This window comes from Cervus elaphus, chromosome 19 (assembly GCF_910594005.1).
Source record: "Cervus elaphus chromosome 19, mCerEla1.1, whole genome shotgun sequence".
NCBI classification, from domain to species: domain Eukaryota; kingdom Metazoa; phylum Chordata; class Mammalia; order Artiodactyla; family Cervidae; genus Cervus; species Cervus elaphus.
This window is the reverse complement of record NC_057833.1, coordinates 49,134,667-49,160,584: the sequence shown is the minus strand read 5'-3', so window position 1 is coordinate 49,160,584 and position 25,918 is coordinate 49,134,667. Positions and strand designations below refer to the sequence as shown.

The 25,918-nt window shown below is 48.0% G+C and overlaps 1 protein-coding gene across 2 annotated transcripts in view; it reads right to left on the bottom strand.

Moving 5' to 3' along the window:
- HEG1 (heart development protein with EGF like domains 1) overlaps positions 1-23,526 on the bottom strand; it is an 83,191-nt gene extending 59,665 nt beyond the window's left edge. Inside the window, exons 1-2 of one of the 2 annotated variants that reach the window (XM_043875505.1) lie at positions 23,069-23,526; positions 1,274-1,549 (exon numbers count right to left, since the gene is read on the bottom strand). In XM_043875505.1, the coding sequence (XP_043731440.1) occupies positions 1,274-1,549; positions 23,069-23,336 (544 nt within the window). In that variant the 5' untranslated portion in view covers positions 23,337-23,526. The remainder of the gene's footprint in view (positions 1-1,273; positions 1,550-23,068) is intronic. The other variant, XM_043875504.1, reaches the window with a different exon arrangement.
- Between the last annotated feature and the right edge of the window lie 2,392 nt (positions 23,527-25,918).

Below are 25,918 nucleotides of genomic sequence, written 5' to 3'. Positions count from 1 at the left end.
CCCTATACACTCTTTACAGAATTGAGTCCCCCAACCAGACCTCCCATCACTGGGGGGGGATGGGGTCACCTTTGATGGTTTCAGCCTCTTAGGTCATCACCAAAGTGTATCAGTTTTCCTTTGTGAAGAGCCTTTACTGATTCCTTCCTCTCCATCCCCAAAGCCACGAGACAATACGTCAACACCAGGCCATACATTAGCACCTGGTATCTGGATTTTTGTGTCTGTTTGGGTGGTCCCCAGGACTCCAGGTTACTTCTACCCCATCTCCCACCCCAGACATTGTCTACCCATCTGCCAGATGCACCTACCCAAATTCCCTTTAACCATGTGACTGCCTTGTTCAAAAATCTTCAGTGACATTCCCCATCACACCAAATCAAAACTGCTTGGTTTTCAAAGTGTTGGATAATTGTGCCTAACCCCACCCACACAACTGTCCTATCCACTGCTCTTCTCCTCTGTGTGTGACTTATGTCCTCCCCAAGGGAGGCTGCTGGCCTCACCACCCACAAAGAGGCCACATTCTCTTCCGTCCCCTGTATATTCGCTCACATGATCCGGGCATGCCACTCCTCAGCCACCCCTCCCACCTTGCTCAGATACACAGGCTTAGGCTCAAATCTCAGCTCTGAAACCTGTTAACTGTCTGACCTGCACACATTGGACTGATGGATTTCTCTAGCTTCAGTTTTCAAATTCCTAAAATGAGAGTGATGTGACCTCATCACTTGCTGTGAGAACAGAGAGATGAGATATGTTAGTACTGAGTGGGTATCCAGCTGAGTGCTAGCTTTCTTTGTCTTCGCTTCTTCAATCAAATCTTGCTCATCCAGCCTGAGCCCCTTGTTGAAATCCTTTGCTAAAAATGTCAAAACATTTTGTGCTGTGCAGACTGGCGCAAGAACAACCATCTGAGCTACATCAACACAAACAACACAGCCCAGCAGTCCACCAGACCTGGTACCTGGGAGACGGCTGAGTGTGGCATGACCGCCACTGTGGTATGGATTTGGTATGGCCATGGAATGTAGATTCCACAGGATTGGTCAGGCCACTCAGGAAATCTGTACCCTCCCCTGGTCTATACCTACAACTCAATTAACCACAATGAGCCACAGGTGGAGCCTAAAGAACAGTGTGGTCCACTCTGTGCCAGGACCCTTGGCTGAGCATCGTGACTCAGGACGGGGGAAAGGCAGAGACCATCAGATATTTGGTTTCCCAGGACTGGATATACATGCACGAAATAGTGTCATTAGCATAAACTCACCTAAGGTGCTGCTCTGAGAAGTCAGAGTTGTTCTTCCAGGCCCGTAGGGGGAAACGGTGAAATCTGTTCTCCTTGAAGAGTCATTTATTCCTCTAGCAGCTGCTGTTTCAGTTTGTAGGGTGACGTTTTCTGGAGCATCCAAAGAAGGATGGCTCTTCCTGGGGGTCTGCGCCATGGCACCCTCTTTGGAGACCACTGTTGAAAGGTCTACTTGATTCTGATCAAAGGTAAAGTTTTCTGTTTGGGCTTCAGTGTTGCTTTCTAGCCAGTGGTTTTCTACAAAAGTTGAAACAAGAGGAAAAATGAATCAGTGAGAACTTATTGCCTTCTGAAAAGAGCACTAAACCTTCAGAAAAGGTACATAAGCACATACATCAGTGGAGAAGTGGGTTCAAGGAAAATAATTTCACCTTTCTTTTTTCCAACAGTAATTATTCTTGCAATCCAGGGGAAGAAATTAGAAAGCAACAATATTATATAGGATTAAATTTTATAATAAACAGAATAAGTGATGAAAATCGGTAGAGACCAATTTGAAGTTATTGCTGACCACATGGCTCCTTGAAAAACCCATTTTTATGTTCCCATTTGGGGATGATATTTTTCTTTCTGCTTAGGATTGAGGGCGGTGTTGAGAAAGCTTTGCAGGGATGAATGAAGTCACTTCTAACTATATGAGTCATGCAAAAATGGCCAACCATTGAACTGGCAAATGTTGCAGGCAGAACCTATAGTTCAACTCAAAATATCACACACACACACACACCCCAAAGGAGCAAGGTATCTTCCAGACCAGCCCTGTCCAAGAGGTATATAAAGTAAGCCACAAATGCAAGCCACATAAGTAACTTTAAAACTTATAGTAGCCACATTTTTAAAAGAAATGTGTGAAAATAATTTTAACAAATATTTTATTTACTCCTACATATTCAAAATAATACTTCAATATGTAACTGATATAAAACTATTGAAATATTTTGCATTGTTTTTTTGGAATTAAACCTTTAAAGTCCAGAGACTAATTTGCCAGCCACACTTCAAGGGCACAATAGCCACATGAGGCCATATAGACAGTGCAATTCTAGAGCAAAGGTTCTCGACATTGTCCCCACTCTGATCCACTCCTACCTGAAGCAATGATGCGCAGACTGGAGTTGGAGGGGTGCTGATTATAAATCTTCCATAAAGAGATTCTGATGACCTTTCCTAAGGGAATCATTTCCTCCCCAACCCCCTTGAGAATTACTTTTTCCATGCTTCCTATTCTGTTTCCTGTAAGTGATAATTAACAGAAGCTTCCTAAGGAGGAGGGCGTTTCCTAGGCATCTGAGCTCCCCTGGGGCCCAGCCCCAGACAGGCAAGGTCCACACTCAGCTAGAAATGGGATGTGGAGTGGAGTGGAGTTTCCGGGGCAGCTGCCAAGTACACAAGTTCAACGTGGGACTCTAGGGTTATGGACAGCAGTAAGCGACCCACACAGCATGTAACCTTTGTTCTTCTCTGAGCTGCAAAGGCCAGCTGACCTCCCAAGAGGAGGGAAAGGATCTGAAGATGCCTTCCCTACCCTCTTGGTCAACTTGGCACAATGAGATAAGTTATTCTCAAAAGAGGACAGAAAAAAGTGATTGTCAGGAGGCAGAAGGGACTTAAAAACCCCTGCTCCAAAACTGGTAAGCCAGGAGCAAAGGGAAAGAAATGAAGTTAGCTCTATTTATAGCCTGCAGATGAGTGTGAGGCTTGGCCAATGGTCAGCATGGCTGAGCCTCTGGAAGCAGCAATGTCTCCTTCAGGGAGCAAGAGGTGGGTGCCCCAAGATCCAATCAGCTCAAGGAATTCCAGTCTTCAAAAGGAAAAGAATGACCACGTGAAGACAACACATGGCTATCACTGAACCATGCTGTCTCCCTGGAGGGTTGACTAAAAACAGAAGGCAAGAAAAATGCACACTATAAACAAAACTAAAAGGTAGACTATTGTCCTGCAGTATCCTGAATAACCCTGCCACTAACAACAACCAAAAACGCTGAATAAAATGTTTTTTAAAAAATACTTCTATATGCATTGCTGAGTTAGCAAGCAAATCTGGTGAGGTCAAAAATGAACCGAGAGCTGGAATTCAGAGAGGTGAGCTAACTCCAAAGCTGGCAGCTGCTCTGGGGTACCTGCTCATCATTTGTGACCTTGAACTTCTGTCCTGATGGCCACAGGGATGCAGGAGATAGGAGGGAGCCTGAGAGGAAACTCCTATATGAAGTTGGGACCAGGGCTATACTTTGGGTGTCAGGCAAGTAGAAACAAATCTGCCCTGCCAAAGAGGACAGCAAGAAATCTGGCCCCTCAATCTTGGTTTTAGGTGAAAGAAAAATAACTCACCCAAGAACTGATAACCATAAAGCTAGCCCTTATGTGGGTATGCAGCACATACAATACCTGTGTGGTCTAAACCTCAAGCCAAGGGTGTATTTAAAAGTGATCCTACAGAGATTATGATGCTAAGTGAAGTAAGTCAGGCAGAGAAAGACAAATATCATATGATATCACTCATAGGTAGAATCTAATTTTTAAAAATGATACAAATGAACTTATTCACAAAACAGTCTTACAGATATCAGAAGCAAACTTACAGTTATCAAAGGGGAAACACAGTGGGGAGGGATAAACCACACGGCTACAAACAAGACAGGCAACCAACAGGAACATATTGTATAGTACAGGGAGCTCTACACAATATTCTGTGATAACCCATAGGAGAAAATAATCTAATAAAGAATGAACATTTGTGTAACTGAATCACTTTGCTCTACACCTGAAACTAACAACATTGTAAATCAACTATACACCAAGAAAATTACTACAAATATGTTTTAAAAAGTGGTCCTGAACCTTGTGAATATACTAGAAACCTCTGAATTATATATAGGCATGCCTCATTTTATTGTAACTCTCAGATACTGCATTTTTTACAAATTCAAAGTCTATGGTAATCCTGTGTCAATAAAGCTTATTGGTACCAAAAGCATTATTAACTAAAATATGTACACTGTGCTTTTTAGACATAATGCTATCGTACACTTAACAGATTACAGTATATTTTAAACATAACTTTTAAATGCACTGGAAAACCAAAAATTTCATGTGATTTGCTTTATTGTGATATTCACTTTATTGCAGTGGTCTGGAATTAAACCCACAATATCTCAGAGGTATGCCTGTACTTTAAAATGCTGAATTTTATGGTATGTAAATTATATCACAAACCACACACATACACACTGTTAACGGTGAGGAAAAAGTGGTGCTGATATACAGTGTCTCTGAGTACTTGGGAGGAACAAATGTGAATGGTCTTTAGGTGAACATACCTTCACCTTATTTTTATTTTATTATTTAAAATTGGATAAAATCCTATTTTATAAAACAGAATTTTGGACTCTGTGGGAGAAGGCGAGGGTGGGATGTTCTGAGAGAACAGCACTGAAACAAGTATACTATCAAGGGTGAAACAGATCACCAGCCCAGGTTGGATGCATGAGACGGGTGCTCAGGCCTGGTGCACTGGGAAGACCCAGAGGGATGGGATGGAGAGGGAGGTGGGAGGGGGGATCAGGATGGGGAACACATGTAAATCCATGGCTGATTCATGTCAATGTATGGCAAAATCCACTACAATATTGTAAAGTAATTAGCCTCCAACTAATAAAAATAAATGGGAAAAAAAATTGGATAAAATTCTAAGGAATAAGAACTCACAGAAAAAAAAAAAAAAACCCACAAAATAAACAAGAAAAAGGCATTTGTGGGCAAAAGTCAGCAAACTAGACAAGCAAAGACTTCAACTACTGGAATTATCAGACAAAGAATGTAAGTAAAAAAACTCCCTGAAGATAAGAAAAAATTGAAAATGAGAGAAAAAGACTATAAATGATGGCTAAAAATTGAAAGACATCTGCATGGAAACTCTAGAAATGAAAAAATAATAATTAAAATTAGGAAACTCAACAGCAGATTAGATACGGCTGAAAAAAGAATTAAGAATTACAAGACAGATGACAAGAGAATGCTGAGATGATATGAAGAGATAGGAAATATGAAAAAGAAGTGAAGAGACAAGAAGATACAGTGAGAAAGTACAACATATATCTAACTGGAGTTCTAAGAGGGGAAATAAGAAAAATAGTAATATTCAAAAAGGAAATGGCTAAGAATTTTCCAGAACTGATAAAAAGTATATGTCTTCAGACTAAGGAAGTCCAACAAATCCTTAGGAAGCTAAATAAAAAGAAATATAAGCCCATATCACAGAGAAAGGGCAGAAAATCACAAACACTAGGTCTTAAAAACAACCAGGAGGAAAAAATGACAAAGCATCTACAGAAGATGATAATTCAAGTAATAGTTGATTTCTCAATAGCAACAATGGAAGCCATTGTGGATAAATATTTTTAATGCTCTAAGAGAGAAAAAACCAGAATTGTACACTTGGCAAAACTATATTTGAAAACTATATTTGAAACTATCTTTCAAAACAGAAACATTTTCAGTCAGATTTGGGTTAATCAACTACCTCCACTAAAGGAAATGATGGAGAATTTATTTCAAGTAGCAAAAAAAGCAATTTTAGGTGAAAGCTATAAGGTACAAGAAGAAATAATGAACAAAGCAAATGGTAAATATGTGCATAAAACCAAGGAAACACTGAATTTATAAAACAGCAATTTCTCATTTGTCGGATTAGAAAACAAGACAGAGCAAACATAACACATAAGTCAGGTGGGACGATCAGAATCATGTTGTGTAGGAGAAAGGTAACTTTAAGCTGTGTCAAAATGCATTTTAAAGCTAACCCTAAAGAGTAAAACTGGTAGAGCTTGGAATGATACAAAATTTCCACCAAGAGAAATCAATGATTATAGCCTAAAACCAAAACAAACAAAAAAAATCAATAAACAGGGACATAAGCATGCTACTTAGAGATATGGACATAATTCCTTAAAAAATCAGTTAAAAGGGCTGAAAGTGGGAAGCAGAAAATGATAATGGTAGGAGTGGTCAGTGTTTTTTATAATAGCCATATAAAGCGTACTCAATCTTTAAACCACGCAGAAGTTTGATAAAAATAAAAATAAAATAAAATTTTATAAAACAAGCCCCTGATATCCCTGGCCTGGGATTCCCAAAGAGCAGTATCCCACTGCCCCCTGCTTAACTCTGGAGGTGACTCTACTCCCTTTAATGCAGATGAACTGTTTCTCAGAAAAGGGATTCACAAACCACGTAGGTGGGGGCAGGCAGAGCCCAGCCCACCCTCTCTGCCAGTCAAGGTCTTGATTGTGATCGGCAAGTGCTTTGCACCATTCCAGGCTGTATCTCAGAAAAAGCAATGAGTCAAGTGCTAAAATATTTATTGACATCCAAGGACGACTCCTTACAGAAGCCCTCGGTTGTTTAGGGTTCCTGTGGCTAAATTTTGCTTGAGGTGTGCTCCTTATTTAGTGCAGGTATAAAAACCTGAGTGGGAGAGCGATTCCGAGTAAAGTGAACAGGACTCTACAGGAACCCACCACATGCAGGGGCAGATGTTGGGAAACCTGCCCTTCTTGGTGGAAAAGAGGAATCGGCTCTTGAGAAACAAAGGAGAAGGTATGCCTCAGGCCGTGGAGCCTGGGCCAGCCAGGCAGCAAGCAGAAGAGGCTTGCCCCACCAGATGCTTGGGCGCAGCCTCTGGGTGGGAAGGGGTGTCCCGAGGTGCTGGGGGGCTGGCACTCCTCACCTCACCCATCCCTCTCCCTGGGGGGGTCAGAAGTGATTACTCAAACCGCACTCACATCCTGTGGCAACTGAGCCACACAACCAGCCTCATAGTGGAGTTAAGATGGCTATTTCCCAGGTGTCTCTGGAGCTGGAAATACCATCCTTCCCTCTGTGCTCAGCCCCTGGTATCGGGCCATCACTTTCCCTTGTACCATGAATGGAGATTACATTAACAAGAGAGCTTTACTGCTTTGCTTGTTTTATTTTTTTCCAAGTTGACAACTTCCACTTCTGTAATGTCTTAATGTTCCAAAACATCTGTTTGTGAACCAGCATCATCAGGGGTGCTAGCACCGCTTGGGAGTAGCATTTCCTAATTAGCAGCTGCTACAGAGTCAATTCCTCACCCCCCTCCCCAACCCCCTGATCTGACGGTTTTTGGCTCGCACTGTTTCTGAGCAGCAGAGTGGGTGTGTGTGGAGAGACTGCCGTGTCATCCACAGAGGCAATTTCCTCCAGGCGGCCCGGCCACCCCCACCCCCGAGGCACCACCTAACGCTGCGGCCACCCCAAGCCAAGTGTTGCCAGCTACACCCTCTGTTTCTGGGGCACAGAGTTGAAGCACAAGCGCTTTATGTTCATTTCCCTCCATTTAGGTTCAGATCCCATGCCATGGTGCTACGTATTTTCACCTGTGTTATCTCACTCAACACACGTGACAGCTGGTCAGACGGGTGTCATGGCACAAGAGGGAGACTAAGGGGTAGAAAGATTGATTGTTCAAGGTCACAGCTCAACAGCAGAGAGAAAACAATCAACGCAGGTCTCCTGCCATCACACCCCAGCCTATTCAGTGACACTGAGCCTTCAAGACACTAACCAATGAGCAGGGCCAGAGGAAGTCTCACCAGCCTCCAAACTGTAGCCCTAAGCCCAGCTGCACTCCCTGCTTCTAAGAGGAGCGAGACAGTGCCTATCACGTGGGCTCTGGAATCAGACAGACTTGGCCTGGCAGCAGCTGCGTGTTATTAGCTGGAAAACTGAACAAGAGGACATCTAAATTAGCTTCTAACTCAGAGATGAATTTCATAGGTGAAATTCAAAAAGGATGATAACAAAGAAGGAGTAGTGGTGAGATGGAGGATGAATTTTTGGGAAAAGAAAAGCCCACTTTTAAAATATGAAGTCTGGGATGATGTTATGACTTCCAGGTGGAAATGTCTGACGGGCAGTTAAGATGTGGGACAAGCCATCAGGAGGAAGGACAAAGGGATGACAGATGAAGGGGAAAGCAGGGCAAAGACTGAATTGAGGGGAAAACTAGAATTTGGTGGGAGGGGAAGAGCCAGTGAAAGAGACACGGATGACAAGGGAAGGACAAGATGACATTAGAAGTAAGTGTCAGGAAGGCAGTGTGTGCAGAGATACAGCAGAGAGAGGCCAAAGACAGCAGGGCTGCAAAAGGGCCAGAGAGAGTCCACTGAAGTTCCCAGGACTTTGCTGAGTGTTGCTTGGAAGATGGAAGGTGAAGGTCAGACGGCTAGGGGTTACAGCTCCCCGGGGAGAGGCTCTGGGAGGTCAACAAGACACTGAGCCCTGACCATAGTCAGCTGTGGGATTCCTTGTTCCTGCCCCCTTTTCGGGGCTCCTCAACCTGGGGAATGCTCTTCAGAGAGCTGCGAAGCTGGGTGCCTGAATCTGCACGGTCGTATGTGCCAACATGGCTTCTTAAAACTATGATAGCAGTTTCTTTGTAATTTTCAAAGACTTTCCTAAAATTCAATTGCTCACACAGGGAAGGAAGAAATGAGACTTTAAAAGAGAGAGACTGTGAGCCCTTTTTCTTTTTAATTCCTTTGGCTGGAAACCACAAGAGGAGGAGGATATTGTTCACAAGAACTTTAAGGGAGAAGAAAACTAGGCTCCTATTCTCAGAGATGTTATCAAGAAATCTCACACATTCACAATCTGCAAAGTACTTTTTATGGGATAACTTTGAGGGAGGGGGCTAAATTATCCTATTAGATCCTGACATTCTGAGTGCAGTAGGATAGGAATTCTTAGCCCATTTTACAGAACAAAAGACTGAGGCTCAGTATCAGGGTCACTTGCCCAGAATAACGCAGACAATAAGTGACAGAGCAGAGACTAGAGGCCAGCTCTTTTATTCCAGTGTCTTTCCTAATTAACGCACCCATGTGAACACCAGTTAGGACCGAGAGAAGCTCAGCCAGCTCTTCCCAAACTATGTAATGTATGGTGTGTGACCTGTTTCACTAGGTAGCAACCAAGGGCTTTTATTTGTTCTGGGCAGAGTTGGGAATTTGGCTGTGTGGTTTTTGGTGCCCGCATCCCTCTTCAGAGGTGATCTCTGTCCTCAGGGACCCCAGCAACCAACTACTCTGGCCCTCACATGACAGTACTGAGGCCCAAGGGGGGCAGTAACAGTTCTAAATCCACAATTCAGTCAGTGGCATTTATGAGTTTTAAAATATGTTTACTTTCACACTCAGTAGGGTAGAGATTATCCAAACAAAATGAAAAACAAGAAGTGTTAGCAAGAATATGGAGGCATTGGGAACCTTGGTGCTTTGCTGGAGGGACTATAAAAGGGTGTAGCTAACTGTGGAAAATGGTTTGATGATTCCTCAGAAACAGAGACATATAATTATCATACGATCCGGCAATTCCACTGCTAGGCATCTATACAAAAGAACTGAAAGCAGGGAATCGGATACTCATACACCCATGTTCACAGCAGCATTATTCACAGTAGCCAGAATGTGGAAGCAGACCAAGTGCCTGTCATCAGATAAACGGATAAATGAATGTGGTACATGCATACAACGGTATATTATTCAGCCTTACAAGGGATGGAAACTCTGACACATGTTACAACATGGTGAAACCTTAAAACATTATGGTAAGTGAAATGAGCCAAACTCGAAATGACAAATATTACACAATTCTGCTTCTTTTTGGTACCTAGAATAGATAAAGTCATACAGACAGAAAGTAGAATAGAGGTTAGTAGGGGCTGGAGGGAGGGAGGGAGGACTAGGAAGTTAATACTTGATGAGTTTCTGTTTAGAAAATGAAAAAGTTCTGGGAATGAGTGGTGGTGATGGTTGTATACCATTGTGAATGTGATGAATGCTAATGAACTGTACACTTAAAATGGTAAAAATGGTACATTTTATATTACATATGGTGCTCATGCCCAGTGACTCAGTCGTGTCCGACTCGGTGACCCCACGGACTGTAGCCCATCAGGCTCCTCTGTCCATGGGACTCTCCAGGCAACAATGCTGGAGTGAGGAGCCATTTCTTCTTCCAGGGGATCTTCCCGGCCTAGGGATCGAACCCACGTCTCCTGCATCTCCTGCGCTGGCAGGTGAATTCTTTACCACTGAGCCACTGGGAAGTCACATGATATATTTTTTCGCAATAAAAAAATACATATATTTACTTAGCGTTGGCCACACACAAGACACTGGAATCTTGTGTCAAGGAGCTTCAAGAAAGTTGAACCATGGAAATAAATCCCTCTGGTGCTGCTGAGATGAAGAAAGTGGCCCACTGAGGCAGAGGGGGTGCCGGGGGAGCTTGGAAGGTGCGGAGCTAAGACCAGAACCCCACCCTCCCTCCCTGGCTGCTGCCCCCTCCTCCAATCCAGGGCCTTCTACAGCAGGGCCCTGGTGGCCTCACAGCCTGCACCCCAGGAATCCTCCAGATGAGGGGGATTTCAGGCCGGATGGCCAGCGGCGGGATACTCTGGGGCCGGCAGGAACCTTGGGGGCGTTGGGGGAGGGTGGCTGAAACCTTACCAGCAAGGCAGCCGCCTGCTCAGCTGGGCCACTCCGGGCAGTGTTTTGAAATGCTGCTGCGGATGTAATGATTCTGGGTGGAGGACGTTTAGGAGCCAAATGAGTTTGTGTGAACAAAAGACTCAGCTCTCAATCTGGACTGTCCAGGGCTCTCGGGGAGTTTCGTTTCCTTCCTTGTTCTTACCCTGAAAGGAGCGGCCCCAAGAAAAACCATACACATTGAGAAGTGTTTGGACTCAAGATCCGATGATGTGATTTTTTAAAAAGATTCCCCTGGAACGGCCTCCTGTCATGAGAAGCATGAACTTTACAAGGCACATTATCCTCCCTTCCCAGTGAAAGAGTCGGCTTTTGTCCAGCTGACCGTCCTCCGGGGACAAAGGCAGGCCTGCGGGACTGACCGGGAGTCCGCCTGACCTGGAGCCCACCCAGGGCTGGGGTCAGGCTTCCAGAGAGGGAATCGCCCCTGAGGTGGCCTCGGGGGTGCTAAGGAAAGAGACTGCCTATCCAGGCAGGAATGAAAGATGAAGGACCTCGGTGTGACCTCATGCTCCCTGCTTTAAAAATAATTCTATAGGTTTGGGGGGGAACAAGACCTTGAGAAGGACAAAGGTCAGAAGATTCCCATTGATTATATAAGTAAACAAAAGGCTTTCTGCAGGGGGCCTGTATACCTTGTGCCTTGGTGTTCTTTATCCTGCTTTACCCTCTGTAAAATAAACATGCACAAAGGAGCTGAAACAGAGGCTCTTTAGCAAAGATGCCGTTTTGAGAAAGAGGCAGAAGCAAGCAGCGCCTGGAGGTGAAGGTTCGGGGTGGGGAGCCAGCCTCCTTGCCTCCCGCGTGGTCACCCTGACATTTGCTCACACCCAGAGAGGAAGCCTGGTGGCAGAGCTCCACCAAAGGAGGCCTGCCAGGTTAGCGAAACAATAAAGAGGCGAGGAAAACATCCTGGTTCCGAGGAGGAAGGGGGAGAGGCGTGGGGAGGGGGCAGGAAGCCTGGGCGCTACCGGGGCGGCGGCGGGCGGACTGAACCAGACGCCGGGGCCTTTACAGTCTGCAGTCCCGTTACTCCACTGGCCTATGAGAGATGGTCAGGCCTCCGAGGAAACCAGAGAAGCATCATTTGTCCAGAAAGTTTACAGGGTTAGAAAATGTACACATCAGACCCACGTTGAAGCCTGGACTGCAGAAGAGAAGAGGTGGTCGCCGTGGTCACTGCCTCTCACGTGATCAGGGTAGGGGGCTCGGCGTGGGCCCACTGGGAGCCCGCAGGGGCAAAGGAAAATCTATTTTGGGAGATAAAATAAAAGTTCACTCACAGCCTTTTAAAATTAAGATTGAGAAACCTGACACTCGATTCAAATATAACCAATACTTGAAAAATCACCTGCCATAGCCAGTGAAGAACAAGGCAAAATACAGGGAGAAGAAAGGAATGGGGCTGAAAAGAGAAATAAGACAAAGGGGAGAAACTTACAAAGGGAGGGAGAGATAAAGCTAGGGAGAATTTTTTTAAAAGGCACCCACTGGAGTAGGATAATTATTGTTATTATTATGGCAGCCCAGATGAAGGGAGCACTGGCTTCCAGCAGGCACGTGCCAGCACTTCACAGGGACTGTCCCAGTTAATCCTCTTGGCAGCCCTGGGGGGTAGGCACCGTTAATATCCCTGTTTTCTGATAAAGACACTGAGGTGCAATGAGATAAGTAAACTGGCCAAGGTTACATGGCAAATAGAAGCCCTGGACATCAACCCAGGTCTGTCCAACTCCAAAGAAAGACTGATTAAAAAGATGGAAATGAAGAATGAAGGTTAGAAAAGGAAGGAGCGAAACATAAACACCTGTGAATGGGAAAGCGTGAAAGGGCTGAGGCAGACCTCCTGCTTCCAGGACGTCCTCCAAGAGACCCGGGCTCCACATTGCAGCGTCACTACCCAAATGGGATGACACACCATGACAGCCTGGGTCGCCCACCATCAGAATGGAGTTATGTAAACTTAATTCCATCTGATTAACAAGTGATGGGATTCAGGAGGAGGAAGGAAGAAAGGGAGGATGGGAGGAAAGAAGGGAGGGAAGAGTCCACAATGATTACCCTTGAGTGAGAAAAGGCAGCAAAACAAAGATGACAGGGGTTTTGAATGTGCATTGGAAAGATTAACAGGACCATTATCAAGCAAAGGGAGGCCAGGTCTAGTGGACCAAAAGGGCGCCATGTCTGCGTTTATGACTGCTATCTGAGGTGTTGGAAGTGAAGCAGGATAAATGTGTATGAAGGTATGAATGTCTGACTGCTGGCTGAAGGCATGGAACTGGGTTTCTGCAGAGAAGACAGGTTGTATGGGAACCACCCCCTCAGTGAAAACAGGTGAAGCCCTGCTGTTTGTGTCCTCTCCACGCTTTCCTTCCTGCCATCCTCCTACCTAGAATACCCTGCTCTCTTCCCCTTGGCCTTCTGGCAAAATCTGACTCATTTCTCATGCCCAGCCCAGAGACTGCCACCTCCAGGAAGCCTTCCCAGAGACAACTCTCTCCCTCAACACTACTGTTTTACTCTTTTATACAATTATAACTTACATGATCCCATTTCTGTGTCCCCTGTGAGAGACTATGGCTCACAGGAGATGCTCGATAAATGTTTACTGCACTGAGTTGGAGAGAAAAGGCCAAGGGCGGGGCTGTGAGGGATATCCCACTTGGTGGGAGAGGCAGACACTGGGAGAAGCTATTCAGCCAGTGCTAGCTTAGAGGATAGACAGGCTTGAAAAAGGCCACCGAGACTTTCTAGAATGTTCTTCCTCCCTCTACCTCCTCTGCACCATACCCTTATCCTCCAGATCTACCTTCTCCATGGAGCCCCACCTCACTTAAGAGTAGTAACAATGTCCAATGTGTTCCCCAGGAAGCATCAATGCCTAACTCACACGCAGCACACACACTTACAAAGCTCATCCATGTGGATGGATACACTTCACCCCCTACAACCACACTGTGCGGCAGACACAACTGGTGTTATCACCTCCGTTTTACAGATATGGAAACCGGCTCAGAGACAAAAAGTCTTGCGCAAGGTCTCCATCAGTTCATTATATTATGACTCATTACTTGATATGTCTACAGTTAAACATGCTTTCACAGTCATAATTATATTTGCTTCTCCTCAAAAGCCTTGTTAGGGAAGCATTAATAGACATTATTATCTTCATTTTTAACATAAGGACAGTAAGACCCAGAGACATTAGGTGTCTGCCCAGCGCCCCATACCTAGAAAGACGTAGAAAGTGAAGGGGTTAAGAGCATAAGTTCTCTGACCCCGTCAGAGCACTTGAGCGACCACTGGTATCTATCTTCCCAGCCCTCCCAGCAGCTAGAGACAGCGGCACTCTATCACCACAAGGCGTGACGATACTATAAATAATTCCTAGCAAACCACAAGAATTCACCTCCCCAGTGAGTCGGATCCCTTCAAGGAGGTCCCATCAAGACCACACTTATTTCAACAATGCTGTCACTGCTCGTGCTCTTTTCTAAAATTCTCTAATTTTCAACAGAGCCTGCAGAATATTCTCTTGAGTTTCCTCGATAACAGCAATTTTTCATCCCTTGAAAAAGGGGTTAGATTATTTTGGAAACAGACACAAATTCAAAGCCCATTCTAATATAGGAGATGGAGATGTGAACCCATTTTGGATCTGGGAGAAGGCATAACTGCAAAAATAAAACAAACCAGCAGCCAGTTGCTTGCGCCCTGCAAACCAGCTCTGAAGTGGCTCCCAACTCCTTCAAACACTACGGAGGTGTGTGTCAGTAATGCCCAAAGGTTCTGACCTGAAGGAGAACACTCACGGGCCACAGAGGACCAACTATGACTCACTTTCAAAGGCTTAATGTTTTGGAGTCACGTACACCTCACATACTGTTTTTGTTGAATCCTAATTGTTTCATGTGTGTTAACCTGGTCTCCTCAGATGACTATAAGCACAGACTACTGCACTGAGTTTTTCCAACTTCAAATCTTGCTCTTTCCTCTCTGCATCTGAAGCTAAGGATGGAGAGAGAGAGTTCTAGAAGGTCACAGGTGAGAGGGGCAGGGGTCCAGGGTGAGAGAGAATCAGGTAACAGAGGTCCTTGGAAGGTACCTTGAACCTGGAGGTGAAGGTGGTCTTGCCACCAGTCAATGGTCAGTGTGAACAGGCATTGGTTTCAGGAGTGTCATCATGGCCAGTATTCATAGAGCTCTCCTGCCCAGGCACGTCACATCTGCTCTCCAGGGGATGATGACACTCTATGCCCTGAGCAGAGGCCTGTGAATAGCCCATTTGGCAAATGAGAAACTGGAGGCAGAGAGAGGCTGAATAACACAGTAAGGGCCCACAGCTGGCCAGTGGCACTGTTAGGGCCTGGACTGAGTCTGTCTGACCTCCAAGCCAGGACATCCCCAGGTCCATGACTGCAAAGCCGGCAAGGCTCTCATCTACACCCTGGCAAAAGACGTTCCCAGAAAAAGTCTCACCCCGAGGGAGTGGTGGCCCCAGAGGCCAGGAGTAAAACTCATTCCCACGTTGAAGCTGCTCTCGTCTCCTCCTACCACCCGGGGACAGCAAACAGTGGTTGTCAATACTGGCCTGACGCTCGGTAACCACCGAGTCAGGACCTCACCCAAAGAACAACATCCCACCAGATTACAACCGGGCGTCTCTCCTCCAGATTCTTGCTGCTCCTTCCTCCTGTGTGAGCCTCTGTTCAGACGCCCAGGATGGCACAGGGCCAGCTGGAGAGCTTGACCTTGGCCTCTGCCCTCTTCTCGTCACCCGTCTTCCTCCCTGGTCTTCATCTCCCAACTTATCAGAGACATTAAGCAGAAACTTGTCAAACTTAACAAATCCATCTCCTTGCCTCTAGCAGCCCAGCTCCTTCCCTGCCCAGAGACTGGGGGTGGCTCTTATTCAGGGTCTCCAATGAATTCAGAGCCTCCTCTCCGGCCCCCACCCCCAACAACCCCAGGGACTGAGAGCACAGAGCCTCGCCCGCGGCCTATACCACCTGACCTTAAGCTTTCTCCAAACACACTCACAGGACAGAGTGACAACATGACGTTCAAATACCCCAAACCACAACACAGCCCAAAGGCGCATGTCCCGCCTGAACAGCCTCTGGGCACCTGCCGGCTCCTTACGAGATCTTACAAGAGGAGCCCTAGAGCATGTGGTGGTGCGGGTGCTGCTGCGGTAGCCCTGGGGCAGAGGGTGGCCTGAGGCCAGACAGATGCTCCCCATGCCAGGGCCCAAGCTGGGCACTAGGGGACAAACATGAATAAAATCTACACTTCCTCCCAGGGAGCAGCAGCTCACGTGGGCTCACAAGTGCACATTCAGAGCCACTGGCTCCCCACAGTCTATTCTCCACATCGCTCCTCTGCTTAACACCCCTCCTGGCGCCTAGAAGACAGTCTGCCCTCCTCACCGCCTTCCCATGGCCCCATGTGACCTGGGCCACTGTGGCCTCCCGTCTCTCCATCCTGAAACAGGCAGCAAGCTCCTTCTGGCCTTGGGGCCTTTGCACAGGCTGCTCCCTCTGCCTGCAAGGCAAGTGCCACTACTGCTGGAGACGCTGGTGCCTCGTCTCCAGGACAGGGAGGGGCTGCGTGTGTACAGTGATCTGGGGGTTAGGACGGGGAGTGGTGTGAGAAGAAGCCGGAGAGCTAGTGGGGTCAGACCTGCGGATCTTGCGTTCTACCAGGGGGTGTAGATTTATTCTCAGCACAACAGAAAGCCCATGGAGGGTTGGGAGTGAGGGGTTCAGCCCAAGAGTGAGGTTACCAGAAGTACATTTTAAGAAAATCACTGGCTCCTGGGAACACAGAGGAGAGGGAGAGCCTGAGTAGACACAGGGAGGACAAACGGACAGCAGAGATGAAGAAGGCAGACTTGGGATGCAGTTCTGAAACTAAAGCAACTGGAGTTGCCCCCCATCACTGCACATGCACACCAAAATGGAGAGGGTGAGGACAAAGAGGATGGAGGGTGGCTTCTAGGCTTCTCCTTTAAGTAACTAGGTGGATGGTATTGCCAACTCCTGACTCGGGAGGATGGGGGAGTCAATGATGGTGTGGGGTGGGAATCAAGGGCCCCAGGTCTCTGACCTTCCTCTTTTGTGTCACTGTTGAACTTTGCCCAGGGAGGTCAACATCTGCCTTCTTCCCTCAGGCCTCATTCTCCCCATCACCCTTTCCCTTTCAACTGAGACAGTGTACAGATGAGACACGACTCAGCAACTAATGTTAGCGTACGTGTTTCTTCACAGCTTTGTATACCCACATTGGGTACTGACTCAAATCACCTGCCCTTCCACAGCCCCCAAGGTGCCCGGCCCTCACGGTGCCCTCAGGCCTGCCTGGCCCCTTGCCGGGCGCTGCCTCTTTCTCACCATCTACTCTGGACATTCTCCATCAGGTCAGAGCTGGCTTCCTCTTCTTCTGGGGTGTTCACTGCTACTCAGGCTTACCCGCCAGGCTGAATCAGCCCTAAACTCATTTGAGCTCAGTTCTGCATTCTCAGCTGTCCGTGGAAGACACCCACTGGGACAAGCTACAGTCTTTACAGCAAAGGCACTTCAGCTGATGGAAGCCAGCTCCTCTCTGTCCACTGTGTGCCCATCATCCCCGCAGCCAGGTGGTCACAAGGTTCTCCTGCATGGGTTCTTGCATCGCTCCCTTTCAATTTCCACTCACTCCATTCTAGCCCTGCTCAGCCTTTTCCTCCCAGCATCTGGATATACTGCCCATCAACATTCCAGTATCTCTACATGACTACTGGGCTGTAATATGGGCAGATGTGTATGTGATTCACCCATGAGCCCCAGCACCAAGCATGTGTGAGCACTCAACAAGAAAACAATACTGCTCCTTCCTTGCGAGCCCTCAAGGGGCTCCTCACTGTGGATGAGACAAACACAGACACCTTCAAGAGGCCTCGAAAGCCTTCCCAACATGACCCAGTCCTCCTTTCTAGTCCTGTCTTCAATGACTCCAGTTATACTAGAGTCTAACTAGTCTTCCCAAGTCCTCTCTCCCATCTTCCTGGCTGTTAAGAAGCTGCATTAAAAAAAAAAAAAAATCTTCAGTGTTTCAATATTTGGGATTTTGCTGATGTCAATAGCCTCCCTGTCTGTCTATCCATATTCAGGCAGCTCCTTCCTTCTATCATGTCTACCTGCTGTCTCTCCACCTTTGCATGTTGCAGCCTGTCTCCATCCACACCATACCTAAGGGTCGGTATGATTGTCCTGTGACACTGTGTCAGCAGTGAATCACTCCCGCACCATCATTTCACTTTTTAGACATTGGGATTTGCACTCCAACAAGACCGCATGTACCTCAGGGGCACATACCCTCCCTATGACCTGCTGCAGCTCCTCACACAGAGAAAGGGCTCTGTACATATTTTCTGATCTACAGATCAATCAAATGTGATGCACACAGTCACATACCACACTCCAACAAAGAAGAGGGAGAAGACGGGACAGAAACATCTTTGTTTTGGTGTAAGCAAGATGCACAGTAAGTGGGTAGAAGAGGGCATAGATGTGAAAAAAGAAACAATTTTACAGCCTCTGAATGGGATACCATTTGATGTCTCCTCCCACTGAATGGGTATTCATAACACTGCCTCCGAGTATCAGACTTGTTCCTAGAGAGCCCATTAAGAACATCACCAATTCATTTCAGTTTGGTCGCTATCGAATGTAACTACCTCTAGCATCAATAACCTATGGACTGGCATATAGGCAGGGTGTAATTCACAATCCGTATATAAAATACCATCTTATACGTGTAGAAAGGCTCATGATCCTACCTTCTTTCATCAGAATCTCTACTCTGCAGGTTGTCCCCATCATCCCTGCCATCTCCTCATCCCAATCCTAGTCCCTATTCTCTAAAAAAGGGTGAGAGCAAGGGACCAAGGAAGAAGGATGATATGCTGGAGAGGATCTTAGTGATCGAGACAACTCTCACCCCACTTTACTGATGAGAAAACTCAGGCTACATGATAACTGTGGAAAGAGCAAATGGATCTGGTCAAATCGATTTAGATTCTTCCTCCTCCCTTTATATGTCTTATCTAACATCACCAGACTTCAGTTTCCACAACCGTAAAAGGGTAATAATAACCCTCGTGGGGGTTATTTTGAGAATTAAATGGGATGAGGAATGCGAAAGTTCCCACCACACAGGTGCGCAAAGACTAGAAGTCAAAGAGGGAGCCAAGCTGTCTTTCCTGTCGCTTCCTTCCCCAGGATTCTTGAAGGGAGGGACATTCACTGCAGCTGAAACCTCTGTTCACACAAAAGCGGGTGGGGCAGAGGGCAGCCACTGAAGGAGACACAGAGGACTCAGAAACTGCGACTGCCATAGGGGCTTTGCTTTCCTTCTGAGCGGCTGAGACAACACGCCAGTTCCGAGAAGGCCGTTTTCAGCCAGCTGGGCAGGGCTGCTGGAAGGCAGAGAGGAGTCACTGGGAGGGCACAGGCTCCTCCCCGCCCCCGCTCCAGGCCCAGGGGTGCAGTAACTGCCCAGGCGGGCAGCAAACACCTTTCATTCTCACCCTGCCCACACCACTGGGGCAGGAAACAGCAGTTTAGCATTTGCACGCATGAGGTTAAAAGGATGTAGCTTTTAAACATACACGGGCCAGGGTGAGTCCCTTTCCCCACACCTCTCCTTCTATTTGGGGTACCCCCCAATAAAGCAATGGGGCTGCTCAGGAATCCTCACCACCACCACCAGTCCCAGCCAGGACGGTCCTGGAGGGAAGCCCCCCTCTCTTCCCTGGGGGCTGCCTCCTGCCCAGCTTGGGTCTTCACTGCACTGTGTAAGGGTTCCCCCCAGCTAAAGCTGAGTGACCAGCTGGCCCGCAAAGTTACAGCCACTCAGGGGACAGCTATGTAACAGCCCAGAAGGGGCTGGGCTCACTGTGCTTCCTTTACTCTAGGGAACTGCATTTTTCTACGATTATTATTCCTTGGGTTGGCTGCTCAGCTCCTCAGCGTCATTTCCCCTTTGGGTGGGAAAGTTCTTTCCTTCTGCATTGATTTTCATTATGACTTAAGCCTCCTCCCCCAACCCCCACTCTCATTTGTGGATCTCACAATTAAAGCCTGGCATATGGACTGCAAAAGTCAGTGTATAAACTTAAGCACTCCGCTTAGAACTGTGGCTCGGAAACCCCAAGTTGTTAGAAAAAAAAGAAAAGCAAGAAAAAGGAAACCTCGAGGACTTGGCATCCTATCTCCGCTGGCTGAAACACCAGCAACAAGTTGAGCTGAGCAGCCCGCGGGTGACAGGTGGGCGCAAAAGTTTAACAAAGGCCACACAAACGGGAAGCAGGGCAGAGCTGCTGGCCAGGGACTTGTGGTCTAAGGCAGCTAACAACCCACAGAATGCAAGCCCAGTTACTCAACAGTGAGAACCTTAAACTCTGCCAAGAGGAAAGGGGCTAAAAATGGCCCCAGGGAAGAAAAGGACATCTCTGGTCCCTCTGTTGACACCGTATTTGGAAGCCCAGGCCACGAGGACCAGGCACTGACCACCAACATCCCCACAACATAATGGGCTACAGGCAGTTTCCCCAACAATCCAACAAAGCACCTTATTTGTAAGACTCAGGGCTCATAAGCAGCAGCAGCAAGCATCTCCCCAAACACAAGAGCACTGGTGCAGATACTGGCTGTCCATCTGTCAGGGGTGCAGAGAGGGCAGACATCCAAATGGGATACTGTGTGGACCACAGGGCCTCCAGAGCCCCTTCCAGCGTTGAGACTTGGCTGCCTTGGAAATAACTGATTGTACCTTGTGATATACAGTGGCCGATCAAAAAAGGGCCAAAGAAAATCTCAGAGGTTACTAGGAAACTCAAACTCACTGAACAACACTTGATGCAAATTTCTTGTTCATTGTTTCTTTTTCCCTCTAAGTGACATTGAGCCACCAGCAGAAAAGAAGCACAAGTCCTGCCTGAATCTTCAGCTGTATTAGTAGCTTCTGTTAGTTTTCAACAGGTAATCAATTTCCTCTCTCCTACTCTCACCTTCCTTACATTCCACCTGAGAGCCAGCCTGAGCTCAACTGAAGCATAGACACTCCTTGGGTGGTCTCTGTGGAGGGGTGGGAGGAACAGGGAAGATCCTCTCAGGTCAGAGAAATTTGGGATGCCCCCAGCTCCTGCCTAGCTGCTCTCTGGGGCTTTCATGTGCATGCCTCTAGAGCCACCACGCACCTGAAACCTCCTTTGCTCTCAGCTCCCCAAAGGAATCTGCAACTGGAAAGGTTGCAAAGTCAAGACTAGCAGAGTTACCCGCCATGCCTGTGAGGAAGCGTGGATCATCTACGGTGGCAGGGGTCCCTGACCAGCAAGGGAGATCAGCCCCAGCTCTCACCTGCTGAGTCCCCTAAGCCAGCTGCCTCCACTGTCCCTCTCCTGTAACACCGAGCTCTATGTGATGTGTGAGGATTCTCAGCCACAAGAGAAGGAAGGAGACTTCTGTACCAGTCTCATCCATTCAGGTCCCTCGAAAGTCAGCATCCCTCCCACCCATCCATGAACAAGACCGGACCCTACAGCTAAAAAAGCCTGACTTCCAGCCATAGAAAGCTGCTTTCAGTTGCTGTACTCCACTTTCCACTTAGAGGACTGACAAGTTTCTGCACAGTATTCTTGGTTACTTTCCTTGTGTGAGAAGACCAGGAAATGTTCTCTTTTATGTTCTTGATTCCCTTCCGTGGAACTTAAAACAATGTGTGCTGTAAGTCACCTAGAGCTGAAGTCACAGTGAGTGTGTCTGTTAGGTCTCTGGAAGCTTCTTTCCCCTCTCCCTTCCCTTTAGAGTTTCTCAATCTTGTGCCAATGATGGAGACGCTCACAAGGACAAGGCATTTGCAATGATGAGAGTACTAATGAATGTGAAATTGAGTTTTTACTTGAGGATCTGATTTTTTTTTTTTTTTAAAGCTTTTTGCTTATTTAATTAGAGGAAGCATCCCTAGGTGCAATGAAGTAAGCTAATTCCTATCCCAGGAAGTTTGTGTGATATGAGAGACTTAAATGAAGTATCCACTAGGAAGATGAAACCTGTCTTCAGCCTTCACCTAAACTCCAAGACAATACCTAGTGTTCCAAGTGACCTAGCTTCTCTGGGCAACCCAGGAGAACAGATGCCTTGTGTCACTCATGGGAAGGCAGTAGTTTAACACCACCGCATTGCTGACTTTGTTCAAAGCACTTTCCACTTATTTTTACTTTCATTTTGTCCCATCATCACCAGGAGGCTGGGAAGAGTGAGGGTCATTACTTCCATTTCACAGATGGAGAGACCGAGATCAAAAGTGGTGACATTCCCGAGGTCACAATGGTATTACGGTTGGAATTCCACTGGGTCCTTAGCATTTCTTCCAGACCCAAAGAAGGAACTGGATACAAAGCTCTGGAGGAAAGCAGGCAGATCCCTCTCTGAGTGGGCAGGCGGTGGCTGTGTATGGAGCCACAGCTCATCAGGAAAAGAAAAGGGAGGAAAGGCTGGGGCCCAGTCCTGTGTTGGGGTCTGCCATACAGGGCTTCCCCTTGGAGCCCCCCACCTCCACACAGTCCCTGGATCTCTCTGCTTTAGAGAGAGCCAGTGGACTGTTTGGTTTCCAACTACATCCTTTGTCTTTTACAAATATCCTTAGGGCTAGAACGCTTAAAAAAAAAAAAAAATCAGTTATTTAAATTTGAATGTCAGGCTCTGTACCGAGAGGCCTATTTCTGCATCCATAGGAAAAAAATGGAATTGGGGAATGGGCTGGCCGGATGTTATCACCTCCGAAGTGGGAGAAGTGCTTTTTGTGAGGTTTGGATTTTTTTCTTTTATTTTGAAGGTAGGTGTATACAGGATCCGGGGTCCACCATGGGAGATAAGTTTTCTTCCAAGGGGGTGGGGGGACAACAGGATGGTCACACCCCCCCAGTCCAGCCTCGCGCGAAAGCGTCTAGGAAACCACTCTTCCTGGCTCGCTGCCCTCCCTCCCGGTCCACCCGCAGAGTCCCAGCGCGCCCGGCCAAGCGGAGCCCCCACCTGGGTGAGCGTCGCCCGGGCCTGGGTGGGGGGGATGCGGCACCGGGCGCGCCCACGCCCGCAGCCCGAGGCTCGCGCGTCGCTCGTCCCCGGCTCTCACTCACCCACGCTCTCGCCTCGGGGGGCCCGGCTCGAGGGTCCCGGCCGCTTCGCGGCGCCCGGCGCAGGGGCGGTCTGGCGGTGGCCGAGGGATGCGGGCCCGCGGCGCTCCGAGGGCGTCGTGGGCGACGGCGGCAGCTTGAGACGCGGACTGGACTCGGTCGACCACGCCGGCCCAGCGCCTGCCGGGGAGGGCGGCTGGCCCCGCGTCCCGGAGGCGGCCGGCGGCGGCAGCAGCAGCAGCAGCAGCAGCAGGAGCGGCGGCGAGGCCATGGTGGCGGCGCCCGCCCGCGCTCACATGCCCGGCGCGCGGGGCGGGCGCGGGGCGGCCGCGGGTGCGAGGGACGCGGGCGGCGGGTGCCGCGCGGGGCCGGGGAAGTGAGCGAAGTGAGGCTGCGAGCGCGGTCCCCGCCTCAAAAGTTGTGGGGAGCCGGGGGAGGGAGGCCGGGGGCCGGGCGGGCGCGGCGGAGGCGGCCTCGGCGCCGCTCCATGCTGATTAGCCCGGGCGGGTCGCGGGGCGGGCGGCTCCTCCTCGGGTTGACATCACCGACCGAGCGCGGCCGGGCCGGCCGGGGCGGGGAGAGGGCAGGAAGGGGGCGGGGGCCGGGCCGCGAGCGCCGGCCTGGGACCGCGGGGGGGAGGTCCTCGTAGAGGGCAGCCTTGGGCGCGCGCGCACACACAGACACAGACACGCACACACAGACACACACATGCACACACGCCCTCCCTTCCCCAATTAGAATCGCCTTGCCATGTGCATAAAATTTAGAAAACCCGAGTCTTCCAAATCCGGAACCAGAATTTCCCAACTCCTTAAAAGCACAATCAGTCCGTGAGAAGCAGGTACTGGGTAATGTGATTAGCACTAACTAGATCCTACAAAGTGCTTTGATATGCAGAGCAGAGGAACCTGTGGCCCTGTTCCCACCCTTATTAATCTGAAGTGTCCCCACCACCCACCACCACTTCTCCTCCAGGCCCCCAGGGCCGGGGCTGAGTTGGCGGTGGCCAAGCCTTAACACCTCACCCTTCAGCCAACTGGAGAGTCATCCTACCCAGCTCCCCGCGCCCTCTCAAGCCTGGATTCCATCCCCACCCCACTACTGCCTTTGGCTCACGTCAGAGTTCTGCAGAAATGTCATGGCCAGGACACCCAAACAGGCTGCAGGGAAAAGAAAACCGTGAATTCAGACAGGCCTAGGGCAAACTCTATCCCGAAAAGGCTGTAGATTGTGCATTAAATAGAATAATGCACAAGAATCCCTAAATTTTAAATGGATACCTTCAGGGGAAAGAGTCAAAGATTTCATGTAAACAGACTTTCTTGGTAAATAAAGGATAAAATGTCTAAAAGTTTAAGACTAAGCCTCTCTATTTCTAGTGAAGAGAGAAAGGCTCAAAATGAGAGAATAATTTGCTCAAGATTCTGAAGCTAGACCCAAAGATGAAGCGATTTATCTGTGAATGACCATGTGGCATTATTAATTCTGGTCCCACAATTTTGAATTTGCAATAATCCAGACAGTGTCTCAACTGAAATGAATGCTGGAGCTCCGTGGGAGTCTTGTCAGTTCTCCTGGAGACCCTGTCTGACTACCAGATGCTTGGGAAGCTATGATTGTGGACTTCCCTTTCAGGTCTGTCTCCACCCTGATTCTTCGCTCCTCAGTGGCCATCCCTGAGCCCCATGACCCATCTTGAGGGTAAGGAGCAGATCATGGTGTCCAGAACAGCTACAGATGGACCCAGACCCACTCTGGTGGTTCAGTCCAAGTGAGTCACTTGGTAGAAAACATAAAGGATGCTCTGTATATACAAGTTCACTTTAAATTGTGGAGTGAGAAGTTAACGACTTGGTTTTATTTTGTTTTGTTTTTAAAGAACCCCAAGACAAACCCAGCTTTCCAGGGCTCTTGCATGGAATTACCAGGCCTTTCCAAGAAAGTGTCATACCATCACACCCCTGTAGGAAACTTGGTTTGCCCTCCTGGCCCCAGTTCAACTTCTTGGATCCTGCTCTCATAGTAACTGAGAAGAGGTTGCCCAGAGTTCTGATATAACCAGTTGCCCAGAGGCAGCCAGACAAACCCCAACACACCAAGACACTGTGAGGTTCAGAGGTTCTGGTCACTGCCATTCCCTCCCTTCCTCGGAGAACATTCCACATAACCCAGTTGCCCTCCTGGGCAACCAGTGACATGTAAGGACTTAATGACTCTCAGACTTCTGGTGTGGATTCAGAGATGTCTTCACCATCAAGGCCTGAGGACCAAACATGCACCTGTCACACATGCCTCCCCTTTAGGCACAGATTCACCATCTCTGATCTTCTCTCCACTTACTAGGAGAAGGACCTATCTCAGGTCAGCTGGGTAAGGCTTAAACTGTGGGTGAGGGGCAGAGTGGGAAACACAGGAGAACTTAGAAAGACTGATCACAGTGAAGATGGATCTTAGCATAATTTCATCTCCTCCCAGAACGGAGAAAGAAAAAAGAGCAAGAGAGAGCTGGCGGCAAAGAGAACCCTGGAGAGAGTAGTCATGTTGGTTTTAGGGCCCTTGCCTTCTGTCCTGACTTCACCACTATTTGTATGATCTGGGCCTGTTTCCTCATCTGTGAAACAAAGATTGTCCTGATGATTACTAAGACTGCTCCAGCTCTGCTATTTTAGTGTTCAGTAAAAAAAAAAACAAAAACAAAAAATCTTCTGACACAGTAGCAAGGAAGTATAAAACAGGTGTCTAAGGAATTTGGAGTGTTTCCTTCCTAGGGATGTAAAAATCCAGACAAGATTTTTGGTCATCTCAGATGGCTTAGAAGAGGCCTGTCTGGAGCCAAGTAGATAAATCAGATGG